Source organism: Myxocyprinus asiaticus, chromosome 10, assembly GCF_019703515.2.
Source record: "Myxocyprinus asiaticus isolate MX2 ecotype Aquarium Trade chromosome 10, UBuf_Myxa_2, whole genome shotgun sequence".
Taxonomy (NCBI): domain Eukaryota; kingdom Metazoa; phylum Chordata; class Actinopteri; order Cypriniformes; family Catostomidae; genus Myxocyprinus; species Myxocyprinus asiaticus.
Genome location: NC_059353.1, coordinates 32660566 through 32675529, shown reverse-complemented (window position 1 = coordinate 32675529; position 14964 = coordinate 32660566). Strand labels below are relative to the sequence as shown.

The window sequence follows — 14964 nt, the reverse complement described above, 5'->3', positions numbered from 1 at the left end:
CTAGTGTGGATTTAGTGTGGGTTACGTGCACTGAGCTATGGCATGTTTTAGACATGGGAAAGTCTTGAACACTTCCTGTCGCATCGTTTGATCTCATTTAACGTAACATGAGATCACATTAAACTCTAATGATAATGCACGAGAGCAGCTCTGCAGCTCGCGCCTGACTGAGGAGAGGAAGAATTACTCAGCTTTCCAACTTTCCAAACAGCTTCAGGTGATGTAGATCGCAAAGTATGAGGAAATTATAATGCAAAAATATAAAGTAAATAGAGAAGCATTGGCATTTCTCTTCTATGAGTAGTGTGAATATCCCGATCTAAGGGGGAAGAGATTGAGACTGCACCTGGCTGAGGCACACTCTGTCGCGGGGACGCTCATCCCTCGAGCGTGCACGCTTAATGCAGCTAGATTATAACGTGATGGCTCGTGACTTATTGAATCATAATGTCACTGTGCATTTCTTATCGTTAAGAAAATTGGCAATACACAGCTTTATTAATAAGAGAGAGTTTGTTTTTTTGTGAGTTAAAGATGGATTGAAGTGAACAAAGGTGAGAGAGGTAGTCTTCGCCCCATTATACACTGCAACAAAATATGTTTTTTGTTTGTTTTGGCTTGTTTTCCAATATAAATATCTAAATCTCCTTTAATTTTTCAATGTACATTTTCTTTAGCAGCTATACTGCAGAATAAATTATTGTTATCTTAGAATGTTGAATATAATATAAAAAAATATATATATATATATATATATATATTAAAATATCTAAAAATGCATTCACCTGAGAAGCAGCATATAGGATATTTAGACTTGCTTTTAGAGAACAGATCTTGAATATAAATATATTTTGTCTTTACTGCATTCGCAGACTTATAACCAAGTGAAAAAATACACTTATATACAAAATACATTTATATTTAAGATACATTCTCTTAAAGCAAGTCTAACTATGTTGTTTATAGTTTACAGGCTTTTTTAAATGTCAAACAATTTTAAGATTTAAGATACAATCTTAAGATCTTAATATTTTGCCAAACAAATGAAATCATTGTTTCTGAAGAACTTGCTCCTGCTTTCTCAGAGTGTCATTTATCATTGGTCAGTCTGGCCTTTATACATGCTCTCCAGTCTCCACACAAAAACAAAATTGCACTTCTAAAAGATCATCTTTTGGCAGTGTCATGGGTAATCATAAACATACGACACTGTTATATCACAGAAACTTTGAAAAGTAAAGGATATTATTATATCAAATTGGAAGATGTTTACCCGGGTCTATTAGTGTGGTTTCGAACACATTACCGCTAGACCAACCGGTCTTCCTATCATTTGCAAACAATCATTTTCTTAAACTTAAAAAACGAATATTATTTTCTTAATATTAAGAAAATATTATTATTATTATTATTATTTATTTTAAGCACATTGGGAATTGGGCATGCCAATTTGGGGAGTAAAAAAAAAAAAAAAAAAAAAAGGAGTATATGCCTATTATTGACACATTTCAGCTTATGATGCTTTAGTTTTGCAAATTAAAGAATTCCACTTATGATTTACTGCTCATGACAAGTTTAATTGCTAGATTTGAATCGCATTCAAATCAATGTCCCATGTTTACATGGGAAACCAGATGTTACCCTGTGAAACCGTTAAAATCGCTCTTAAAATTGTTACATTTATTGGAACAGACATTGATGAAACAAAGCGGGTTAATAATGATACCAAAAAATAATTTATAATGTGCAAAACACTTTTCTTTACTCATTAACAATTCATCATTGAACGAATCTGCTGAAAAGGCAAGTAAAATTATTCACATGCACGCGCACATCCCAAGTTAATATGATCCCCAGTTGATCCATAACACCGGCAAGTGCACTCGCGATTGCATCTTATGTATCAAAATCAATCACTGATAATTATAATTATAAACATCTAAAAACCACATTATATGTTTGATAATATATTATCTGAACTTCAGTGCACCCGCTGTGATATAATCTGTCCTCCGGTGCATCTGCTATGAAGTGTAAGGTAAGATTTATTTTAATTATAATGCGCATTAAAAAACTCACGCTGGGTGATCCGTCAGTACAGAAGAAACTCACGTGCGAAAAGGTTACAATTTTTTCTAAATTATTTAGTGAGGGGTTTGTGTTTAGTAGTTTGAAGAATAGACACAGTCTCTATATGACATCTAGGTCTCTATGTGTTGTAGTTTATGTGACCTGTGTGACGTCTCAAGGCAGCTAGCAGACGTTCGGATTAACCAGTTTGTCTGCTTCCTGACCTGGGCCTCAGTTTTACAGTTTAGTGGTCATACACAAAAATATTAGACCACAGAATGACATGATTCACCAATCAGAATAGTGCTCTTGTGGAAGGGCCATTTTCTCACTTTTGTTTGGAACAACCCTTCGAGTGGCATCCACCGCATGCAGTGCCCTTCAAGAGTGCAAAAATGCTGTTGGGAATTCACCCTGGAATCATCAAAGTGGCTTGCCTCAGACAAGCAACAGGTCAGATAAAAAGTCCACTCTATGTACAGTATTGTAGCGTAAGTTCATTAAAAAAAAAATTATAATACCGACATCACACACTTGCAGTATGGAAATATTTATTAACTATAACAGAAGTGGTCACATTGCTTTCGTATAGACAGAAATTCAGTAAGTCTTTCGAAGAAAACTGTCAAAGTAAAGGAGCTATCTTATTCAGTCAAAACCAGTTCACTTTTTGTTTAAAGGAATAAGCCATTATACTATTAAAAACTTTTTAAAACGTACCATGGAATTAGCATTTTTTAACCGTTCAGAACCATGGTTTTATGAATGGAAATTAAGAACTATAGAAAGTATCATTTCTATAAAGAGCATGATGAGCTCAGAGTAAAAGCTGCAGAGATAAAAGGATGAAGTTACCAGAGATGATAGAAAGTGAACAGAAGAGTGATGAGAGAAGAAAAAGATTAGCAATTTTATGCAGTGTGGTACTACAAGGGTAATATTAAGGTACTGAATGATTATATTCATATCTCATGATATTTTCCTGGTACTCCATGGTACTTCAAAAAATACCATGGTTTTTCTATGGCACATCAAAAACATGGCATTACCACAGACCATGTCTAAAAAACATTGTAATACCATCGTACTTTTTGTGAGAAAGAAAACAGAATAGGCTATTATTTGTGAATAATGGAAAAAATTCGGATATTTGTATAATAATCGAAAAATGCTTAAATACTGTAGCAAAGAAATAAGTATATTTAAGTACAACTCAAAGAAAAAAATATCAGTGCCCTTTTCTATCCTTCCTCCCCTGGCCCTGCTGAGGTCTGTGCATGCAACTGCAGCGGAAAACAAAATGTCTTCGCATGAGCTTCCATTTCGGCTCTCCCGCGTTCGCATGTTTATGAATGGAATTTAATCAGGCACAAGGTCTAGTTTGACCGCACCTTTAGAATAAACCAAATTCATTTCTTAATTAAATAATCAGTGGGCAAGATTATAATCCTAACCCTAATTATTTCAAGAAGGTTTAAGGAAGTGACATATTTTTGTTCCCTGAACATTTCCTGCTAGACGTGAACTTAGAATGCATTCCAAATGGGATAAATCACCCTCCAAAGGGCACTTTGAAGGGAGAACAATTCCAATAGTCATGCTGTAAGATCACTTCAAACTGAACTTCAATAAAACAATTACTTAAAAAGTGAGTTCTGAATGACCCTTATTTTTGAGCTCCACACCTTTTAGCCTTTCAAAGCTCTTACAGTAGATGGTAAAGTCTTTGAAGACAATAGAGCATAGGGATCATCACTTCTGAATGGAATGCACCCTCATTCAAAACAACAGCGGGAGGTGCTTCATTCATAGTAACTTTAACACGATAGTCATAAAATGCCATTATTAAAATGTGGACCATGTTGTTCAGTGGCTGGATACTCCCTGGATGCCTGGAACTAACAGAAATTAATGTGTTTAGATCTCGGAAAAAGCAAAGACAAACGGACGCATGAACTGAAGCAGTGAAGCGAGGCGGCTGGATGGACACGTGCAGTACTAACAACTGTAGTATGAAATTTATGACAAATAATTTTAAGTTTGAGAGATAGAGCTCTAAAAGTGACTATTGCTCCCATTATAATGACTGAAGCTGCGCAAGTCTTTTAGCTTTACATTTAGTCATTAAGCAGACACATTAATCCAAAAGAAAGAGACAAGAAAAGTATTTTTATCATTAAAAAAAAATTTATCCTTACCTTGTCCACAGGTCACGTAGACAGCTTTATTGAACGACTTCATTGATTATAACAGGAGTGATCCAATATTCCCAATCTCCCCGCTGAGAAAATAATTGTGAGCATCTAAACTACGATACAATTTCATCGCCTCTCTAGCGTAGACGTGCTCAGTATCAACAACACGTAATTAATTTCCGGTAAACTTAATGTTCTTTGAGAAAATTCGTTAACTCAGAGTCTTATTTAAAGGATCCGGTAATGACATATCATTGTTTATTTTCAGTTTTTGCAAATATCTCGTTTGTTCTGTTTTAGCTAGACTCGAAAAGGACATGCTAGTCCTTTTATTTTGACAGTTGCGGGTTGCTGCTACCAGAAATGCTTCAGGGCCAGACATGCGCAGTAGAGTTCTAATTCCTTTGTTATTGTTTACGTCCTTGAAATGGTCTATAATCTTTTACTTTTCACATAAGAACACATGTATGGATTTATTCGTGAATGAGACCATGTCCATACAAAATAAACATGTACGTAAGTAGGCCTCTGCAGTTTCTTCTATTCTACCATGAGAGTGCAAGTACAAGTACTCTCAACAAAAGTGCCTATTATCCAGATTGCCAACTGAGCCCAAACACCCTTAACAATTTAAGCAGTCCAAGAACAGATACAGAGAAAATTAATCTAGGAAACTTTGGGTCATCCACTCACCAAGGACGGTGAGAACACAAATCAATCAGTTTTTACTATCGCTTCTGTGCCGAGCATGAAATATCATTCTTATCTGGGACCATGCTCAATTATCCCTATGCACAAATGTGCACTGCTGCTGTTGTGCATTTGGATTGCCTTTCTCTGTCAAGTGCATGGACAAAATACATCTGTTGGGGGGGGGGGTGCTGCATGTTCAACTTAATTTGCTTATTATGCCCATATGTACATATTACTGCACACAGGGTGCTCTGTAGATATCAGGTCAGCAACAATTTCTCCAGTCTGGGATTCAAAAGTCCACAATGACAATCAGGGATTCAAAATCTAATTTAAACCTGGAACTAAACTGATAGTTTTAGCATTTCGAAAAATGCTAAAGAAATATTATGACATAAAATGAATAAGAAATATTTAAGACGGCACTGTTTCCAAGTAACTAATCAAAGAAGCAGATGTGGCATAAACTCCTTTGTACAAAAAGTCAGATTTTCTTGCTTCCATTGAAGCACGCAAAATGCTCTTTGGAACATTCTCATATCTTGCCGGAATAACATGGATCAACAGGAGTCTATGCTAGCTCCAGTGCATGCATAAAGCAAAAGGGGAACAAACCAAATACTAAGAAATTCATGTTAATTTCACAATTCAACTTTCTACTACATCTGCTAATATAATTTACAAATTAAAAAAGACATTAGAAAAATGCAACAACAACAAAAAACAACAACAACAAAGTATGGATTTGGAACCTCACTCTAAGTCTGAGCAAGTTCTCAGTTCTGTATCAATTGAAAAAACAATAAAACCTCTGGACAGTGTCTTGGAGGGCTGGGTATTTTGGCTGAAGACAGGGTTACATTACTCTTTTACTGGATCTGAAACAAACAGTACAAGAACCCATGCTGGGATGAGTCACATGAACACTGCCCCCTCTCTCTCCGCTCCATCGAGAGTGCCTGTCACTGACATCATCATCGTCTTTGCCATCTGTCAATTACCCAGTAACACTTCCTGCTTACTGAACTAAAAGAGCGTATTTAAGCCCTTTGAGGACTGAACTTGGTGATAAGCAGCACCTAAGCATCAAATAATGTTGAGGATAATGGGGCTGACCTTCACAAGCACTGACGTAGAGTTGTTGCAGCATTACACCATAACCCTGGATCAATGATTTTCGAAGGCATTATAACTGCTGGATCCAAAAGGCATGTGTGTGTTCTAAACAAGTCTGACAATCTCACCCCTTGACTTTTCCTTTTTATCAAGAATCCGTGTAAACTCTTACAAAGTTCTTAAATAGTACTGCAAATACGGGAAGAAATAAAGAAATAAACTTCAACTTTAAAAGAATAATTCACCCAAAATAAAAATACTTTCATTATTTACCCACCCCCATCTCGTTCCAAAATGCTGTTATATGTTTTCCGTGGAATACAAAAAGATATTTCAAACATCATACACTGTTGTTTTGAGTGTCTCGTAACTAAACGTCATGATGTCAAAACTTCCTTACAGGAGTCACATTTGATTTGATAGCTGGAGAGAAGGTAAATATTTCCAGTTTATAGCAACTTAAAGGAATATTCCAGGTTCAATACAAGTTAAGCTCAATCGACAGCATTTGTGACATAATGTTGATCACCAAAAATGTCCAAAGATGTCCTTTTCTTAAAAAAGCAAAAATTGAGGTTACAATAAGGCACTTACAATGGAAGTGAATGGGGCCAATTTTGGAGGGTTTAAAGACAGAAATGTTTAGATTATAACTTTATAAAAGCACTTACATTAATTCTTCTGTTGCTTAAATCATAATTTTTACAGTCATTTTAGGGTTTAGGGTTTGTTGACATTGCGACGTCATGGCACCATATTGTTTATGTCTTGTGGCTATACTTTTCAAATAATGAGTATTAAATTTTTATTGATTGGCCCCCATTCACTTCCATTGTAAGCCTCACTGTAACCCAGATTTTTGCTTTTTTTTTTTTTTTTTAAAGAAAAGGAGGTACAAGTCAAAATACATTTTTGTGTTTATCAACATTATACCACAAATGCTGTCGATTGAGCTTAACTTGCATTGAACCCGGAATATTCCTTTAAATTTCTGTTTGTTCCTCACACAAAGCTATCGTATGACTTTAGAGGACTTGGAATATATGGTGCGTTCAAATCATGTCAGAATGATCATATTAACGAGTTAGAGCACAAGACTGAGCCGATGAATTAGCCACGCCCCATCTTTCCAAAACCCAGTTCTGCAAAGATAACAAATCAGCTTTATTGAGACCAACAGAGCAGAAATGGTTGTCAAAAACAACAGCAGCAAAATAGCACCCTCAACAGACAACGGTTATGAACAACATGGCTTAAAATTGGCAGTAGGCCTCAATAATTTGCTGCAACTACAATACTATGAGAATGCGCAGAATGATTGGCAGGTCAAAAGCGCCATTGTCTGCGGACCGAGGACACATTGTTATTTGCTATTTACAGAGTCTAGTGCTGTCACAGAAACAGATGAGATATCTTACGACACTTATTTCATTCATATTTTTCAGGGAGTAGGACAATTTTTTTGCATACCTTTCTATGAAAAAAATCACTTACAGCACCTTTAAGCGCACATGAACGCCACCACAAAGTCGTAATTGCGAGTGTAAAACTCAGGATTTTTTTTGAGCCCCAACTTTCCAAGTTGATGTCATGGTGTATCAAGGTGGAAGCAAATTGTTATTTGTATTAATCCTATTTTACTTGAGGATTTTGAATGTGCAGTTTAGTTTGTATGCATTTATTTGACTGTTAATGAAGAATAACGATAAAACCTGCCAGAAAATAAGACTCAAAGCTCATAAAGCATTACTTACACACCTAATGCGTAGCTTTGCTCTTCATTTTGTTGCATTGGTCTAAAAAATCTTCCTGCCTTCGCTAGTCAGTGAAAAATAGAGAAAGAAATATGGAATTGCAAAATGGGTCCATTCTTTCTGACTTTACAGTGTTTTCTCCTTTTTAGAGCTTAACAATTTGTGGTCACTATGAACTGGTGTGTATGGAAACGATCCTTGTGAAGGTTCTTAAATTCTTTTTTTTTTTTTTTTTTTTTTTTTTCCCTGTTCCAAGGAAAATAAATAACAGCTTACAGGTTTGGAATGAAATGAGGGTGAGTTAAAAATGACAGAATTAAAATTTTCTGGTGAATTGTTCCTTTACTTGGATGTTTTGATGTTTGTCCTTGTTGTCTTTGATTTATTTTTGAAGACTGGAATTATTTCAGGTCAACCTTTAGGTCACAATGGCCTTGCCGTTTATACTCCAACAACAACTGTGTGGAAAATGGCCTCTGGCTCTTCATTTCACTGCTTTTTTTTTTTTTTTTTGTTAAAGGGGATGAACAGGCTTTGGATGTGGTCATCCAAGAAAAGGAGATCAAATGACTATGGTTAGGTCACCTGATATATAAGGACTACTGATCATGACCTTCAATGATACTGCCGTATTAGTTCATGTCAGTAGTGGTTCTAGCTTGTATGGCGCCCTGGGCGAAACCCTCTTCAAGATGCCCCCAAAGTTGTTGACGGGGTGGGGGTGGGGGGAGGGGGGGGGGGTGTTCGCAGGGGTTGGTGATTGTAAATGAGAACTCTCCCAAAGTTGTTGCCCCCCCGCAAGATGCCGCCCTGGGCAACTGCCCATGTCGCACATGCATAAATCCGCCACTGGTTCATGTTAAAGAATAAGGCATCACCTTGGCCATCTCTCCTAACTAGGATATCATAGAATGGCACACATATTGTGTGCAGTTACTCAAATTGACCACAAAACAAAGAAATAAGATACTGACCCTGCATGGATGAAAGACAATAAATGCCATCAAAAGACTGTGAGTGTCTATGAGAACATCAAGTGTATAATTGATATACTGATTTCCCTGAAAAGTGTAAACAATGTGGTTCTGTATAAAAAAAAATAAAAAAAAATAAAAAAAAAAACAATGTGGTTTTGTGTCACTTTGAAAACATTGATTTGTTTGTTTGAGAATCCAGTTTGCAAATCTGTTTGGTGACTAGTGGAGAAAAAAAAAAAAGTTTCCTTGTTTGTGTGTTTATATTCATACTGTCAAGTGATGGTGTAAGTGAGGATGTTGATCCAACAGGTAAACTCAGGTACTTTAATAAACACCATAAACATATATAGTTAAAGGCCTCATCCCAAACTATGTCACCGTCATGGCTTTGAATTCCAGCTGTTAGTCTGCTTACTACTAGCATACATTTCCAATCAGCTCTTGAAAATGTGCCTGTCGCCCATGAAAGTTTAATCACATAAGCACAATGGAAATACTGTATCTGTAATTCTGCCGAACAGGCACAGAGTTATATCTACTACTGGATATAAAATGTATATTTCTGAACATTAATTCAGTTAATAATTACCAAGGAATGTAAATGTCAGCATCAAGGCTGATAAAGGTGGGGGGTTGAGTGTAGTGGTTAAGATCTAGGCTGGTAACTGAGAAGTTGTAGGTTCAAACCCCACAAGGGTTGATTGATGTATTATCACTATTGTGCCCTTGATCAAGACACAACCTCAGGTTACTCCAGGGAGACAGAACCTGTAATAAGAGAACTCTAAAGACTGTTGTCGGTCAGTTCCTGCTTCTCTCTACAGTTAGATCTGGATAAAGCTCGATAAATGATCTTGATATTGTTCTGTTTCAATGTCAACAGACAGGATCGAAAACTATTACCACTACCGTTAGTGTGTGTTCTTGGAGCACCGTACCTTAATGATGCTGCTCCTCCTTGGTGCTATTTTCACCGACTCCAGGATAGCCGCCTCATCGCGCTCTACCAGCGGCACGGTGACTCCGCTCCGCCTGCCTGAGCGAGCTGCTCTCGCAGGGATGAAATCCGGAGCTCCGTCCCCGCAAAGCCCGTCCTCACAAGACTCTGACATTTCGAGGGTTGGTTAGGTAGGAAGTCAGGATAATTTTAACCTGCTAAAAAAGTATACTATGTGGATGCATGTAAGAACATCTAACTTATGCGTCCCTGGGTAGCTCCGGTGGTCCAGTTGAACTTAATTGCGCGGACTGTTCCTCATGTTGATAATTAATATCGTTCCGTTAGATTAGTTTGTCATTGTGAATCAACTTCAAGTCAAGCACCTTGAAGCGCAGAAACATGAAGAGAAATGGCATGTACAATAACGGGCTCATGAATCATTCTCTTGCGCAATAGGACACATGCATCACTGCGCAACAAGTTAACAAGCTCCGCCGGTTCCCAACTTCTCCACTGATCACGTGCGGATCAAACAACCTACTCTGACTTGTGCAGAATGCTCTTTCGTTCACAGACGTCCGCGAGAGCAGTGGAATTGCAGGTCACCACATTACTATCGGGTATCAAAACAACCCGAAATGCGCGTATTCAACTCCCGGACCGTTAATTTCTAGATCTGTGCCGGCATGCTGGAATATAAACGCCAGAATATCGGTTGAGGATGTTGCTCGCCTCATTTCACTGTGTGTTGTGGTTTGGAAACTCAGTTTGGGTTTGACAAGAATGAGGAACGCCACCAACACAGGCACTACCTCTTAGATTTGTAAAACCCTCCCCTCGTGTCCTTAAGCCATTGATGGACAGGTTTGGCGACCAATCAGAGCTCTCATATTACCATGAACTCTAATCTCTCATCTTTCACAGAGGAGGAGCTATGCGAATGAGACTCAATAATGTTACTCATTTGAGTTTACCAGATGTTTGGGAGAAGAAGAAAACAAAAAACTTTTCCACAGTGTTTGGAGCAGACAAATGGGGATAATCAGATAATAATGACAATTTAGTGTTATATGTCAAAAGGGTTATTCTTTTGAACTGAAAATTAAAAATAGTAATGCATCACTTATATTGCACACACGAATGACATGTTGAATGACATTCTCCCAGTTTTCCTATAAATGTTATTTATATTATATTATGATTATTATTATTATTATTATTAAAGTAGATATAAAAGTACAGACACTGTCTTTCCTTGTCTTTATTATTCTATTTCATATTATTACTATCTAACCTAACTTTTTATTCTATATTTGCTACTATTATGTTTATATATTTTTCTAATGCACAGTTTAGTACAATTTATAAGTGTCACAAATAAAAGACTTTGACTTTAGGTTAACACATGTTTTGTTGTTTTTAACACATTTGATTTAAACGTGTTAGTAACTTTGTCAAATTAATTTCATAGACTAACATCCTGAGTTCCTGATTTTATGATTCTAACACTTTTGCAAACTCAGAATTTGCTAGTAGACTTCCTAAGGGGTGCTCTGAAAATCTAGGCAACAAAATGGGTAACATTTTACATAAGGTTCCATTTGGTTTACATTAGTTTACATGAACTAACAATGAAAAATACTTGTACAGCATTTATTAATCATGGTTAATGTTAATTTCAACATATAGAAATACATTTTTAGAATCAAAAGCTGTATGCATTAACATTAGTTAATACACTATGAACTAACATAACTAACAATAAACTATTTTTTTATTAACTAACATTAACAAAGATTAATACATTAAATTATATATATATACATTACCAGTCAAAAGTTTTGAAACCCTTGACTGAAATGTTTCTCACGATCTTAAAAATATTTTGATCTGAAGGCGTATGCTTAAATGTTTGAAATTAGTTTTGTAGACAAAAAATATAATTGTGCCACCATATTAATTTATTTCATTATAAAACTAAAATTTTATTTAAAAAAAAAATAAAAATAAAAAAAAAATTTGAAATTGATGACTTGGACCAAATAATAAAGAAAAGCAGCCAATAAGTGCCCAACATAGATGGGAACTCCTTCAATACTGTTTAAAAAGCATCCCAGGGTGACACCTCAAGAAGTTGGTTGAGAAAATGTCAAGAGTACATGTCTGCAAATTCTAGGCAAAGGGTGACTACTTTGAAGATGCTAAAATATAACACAGTTTTGATTTATTTTGTATTTTGTTTAGTCACAACATAATTCCCATAGTTCCATTTATGTTATTCCATAGTTTTGATGACTTTACTATTATTCTAAAATGTGAAAAAAGAATGAATAAGTGTTTCAAAACTTTTGACTGGTAGTGTATATATATATATATATATATATATATATATATATATATATATATATATATATATATATATATATATATATATGTATAGTTCATTGACAGTTCATGATACCAAATTCATTAACTAATGTAGACAAGTGGAACCTTATTGTATTAAGAGCATGAAGAGATCACTGATTTCATAGGACGATAGCGAGACTGTTTTATTTGTCAATGGCAGTCCCTGACCGACTCAATGCAAAACAAGTGTCTTTGAAAACTAGCTTTTATATATATATAATAGTAGTTTTATATTATAGTTTAATAGCAGCTAGAGCAGGTTTGCGATGATTATTTTCTGTTGCCTATTTGTTCAAGATAGCCAGCAGGGACCACACTGAGATGAGACTTTCACCACTTGAATGATGAATTTGATCCTATATGGTATCTGGATTGCTCTGCATGTGGCTAATATGTGCGTAGAACACATGACAAAAGCATGTGAATAAGTTTAGTTAAACTCACATAAAAACACAGAGTAAAAGAATATTGTGAAAACCTTCTGATGAGCCGACCGATGAGCCAGGTGACTGAGTGGTTGCTCAAGATGCGAGGTCTCTGTGAAATGTAGACAGAACCTGAGGATCATTAGTGCAAGACTTACAACTCTAGCACATCGCTGCAGCTTTTCTCATAGGGTCATGTTGCCATGGTAAAACTAAGCCCCCTTTATGAGAACAATGTTATTGAGATACAGGGAAAACTATTAAAATACATTTTAAGTCTGATTTGTGTTTAACATTATACTTTGCTTTGCCACGCCTTAAATACTCCACACACTGGATAGGACAGAAGGGTTATAAAATGGTGTCAGAAATGTTAAGGACTTTAGACAAGAAATTCAATGGTCAAAAGAGGGGGAGAGGAAGAAATTGGGCCAGTTTTTGGTCAGACTGTTCAACCAAAAGTAGACACTTGGCGTAAGATGTTGTATGTGTTATGGCCAGGTCTAAGGGAGGGCTATGTGGGGACATTGTCCCAGATCCTCGTGCACCCCCAGAAACTGCTGACCCCCGGACTGATGGCAAAATGATCAAGGGCTTCACACTGCAACAGAATGGTCGCACTCTATGTGCAGCTGTTTTTTGTTGTGTGTGAGAAACATCAAATGATAAATGAACAGCGCTATCCACTACCCAAACCAATTATTAGAATGGCTCAAATGGACAGAGTAGTGCAGAGCAGGTGTGTTTATTCACGGACCGGTCTCAACCACGCAGCGCCGCGAGAACCACTGAAAAGTGTGGGGTACAGAATTCGGTACAGCATTTTCTGTTGCAAAATCCTATGAAACCCCAAATGTCCCAGTGATATAACTAGTTTAAAACCATATTTAAAAGCATTGTTCACCCAAAAATTTAAATTCTCTCATTTACTCACCTTCATGCCATTTTCTGCTGAAAACAAATGAAGATTATTAGAAAAATATCTCAGCCCTGTAGGTCCATACAATGCAAGTGAATGTTGGCCAGAAATTTAAAGGTCCAAAAAGCATATAAAGCAACATAAAAGTAATCCATATAACTGCAGTGGTTAAATTCATTTCTTCAGAAGCAATTTGATAAGTGTGGGTGAGAAACAGATCAATAATAAGGTATTTTTTTACAATAAATCTCCACTTCCACATTCTTCTTTTGTTTTTGGCAATTCACATTCTTTGTGCATATCGGCACCTACTGGACAGGGAGGAGAATATATAGTAAAAAAGGACTTAAAGGAATAGTTCACCCAAAAATTAAAGTTCTCTCATCATTTATTCACCCTTATGTCATACAGGATAAGTATGACTTTCTTTCTTCATCAGATCACAAATGATGATTTTTAGACAAATTTCTCAACTCTTTTGGTCCATACAATGCAAGTGAATGTCCAAAAATCACATAGGTCAGCATAAAAGTTATCCATATGACTCCAGTGGTTAAATCAATGTCTTCAGAAGCGATTTCATAGGTGTGGGTGAGAAACAGATCAATATTTTAGTCAATTTTACTATAAATTCTCCTCCCTGCTCAGTCAATCTCAACTTTAACTTTAACTTTCACATTCTTCTTGTGTTTTTGATTATTCACATTCATCATGCATCAAAATCTTAATTTGTGTTCCGCAAAAGAAAGAAAGTCATACAAATCTGGGATGGCATGAGGGTGAGTAAATGAGAGAATTTTCATTTTTGGGTGAACTATCCCTTTAAACATTGATCTGTTTCTCACCCACACCTATCATTTCGCTTCTGAAGATACAGATTTAACCACTGGAGTCTTATGGATTACTTTTATGCTGCCTTTATGTGCTTTTTGGAGCTTCAAAGTTAAGGCCACCATTCACTTGCATTGTATGGACCTACAGAGCTGAAATATTCTTATAGAAGAAAGTCATACACATCTGGGATGGCATTAGGGCGAGTAAATGATGAAAGAATTTTCATTTTTGGCTGAACTATCCCTTTAACGGCCCCTCATTATAAACAGCACTGACAAGGAAAACAGGAGAAAATGCTGTGTCAATTTGATATACTGTACATTAGGCTTTTTAAAAATTAAAATTTTGTATTTATAGTTTCTAAATGTATTTATTATTGCCATAACTTGCTTTATAGGAGTTACAAAACATGTTACTGAGGAGCATGCATTTTACCATGGCCTTACAAATACCACTGCAAAAACAATGGATACTTTGGAGGAAATATGGTAAATATTCTTAATTTTTATGGATCAAGCTATCAGTTTTCATTCTGTCTAAAATATAATGCCCAAACAGAGAGTTAAATACTGCAGAGTTGATCTGCTCACAGCAAAGCAAGTTTTAACCCACTTTTCAAAATTAGTCCACAA

At 36.0% G+C, this 14964-nt stretch overlaps 1 protein-coding gene across 3 annotated transcripts in view; it reads right to left on the bottom strand.

Moving 5' to 3' along the window:
- LOC127447475 (inactive phospholipase C-like protein 1) overlaps positions 1–14964 on the bottom strand; it is a 181199-nt gene that overhangs the window by 112227 nt on the left and 54008 nt on the right. The window contains exon 1 of one of the 3 annotated variants that reach the window (XM_051709376.1): positions 9744–10860. The exons of 1 other annotated variant lie outside the window; for it this stretch is intronic. In XM_051709376.1, the coding sequence (XP_051565336.1) occupies positions 9744–9917 (174 nt within the window). In that variant the 5' untranslated portion in view covers positions 9918–10860. Of the gene's footprint in view, positions 1–9743; positions 10861–14964 lie in introns of those variants that run through there. One more of the 3 variants, XM_051709377.1, reaches the window with a different exon arrangement.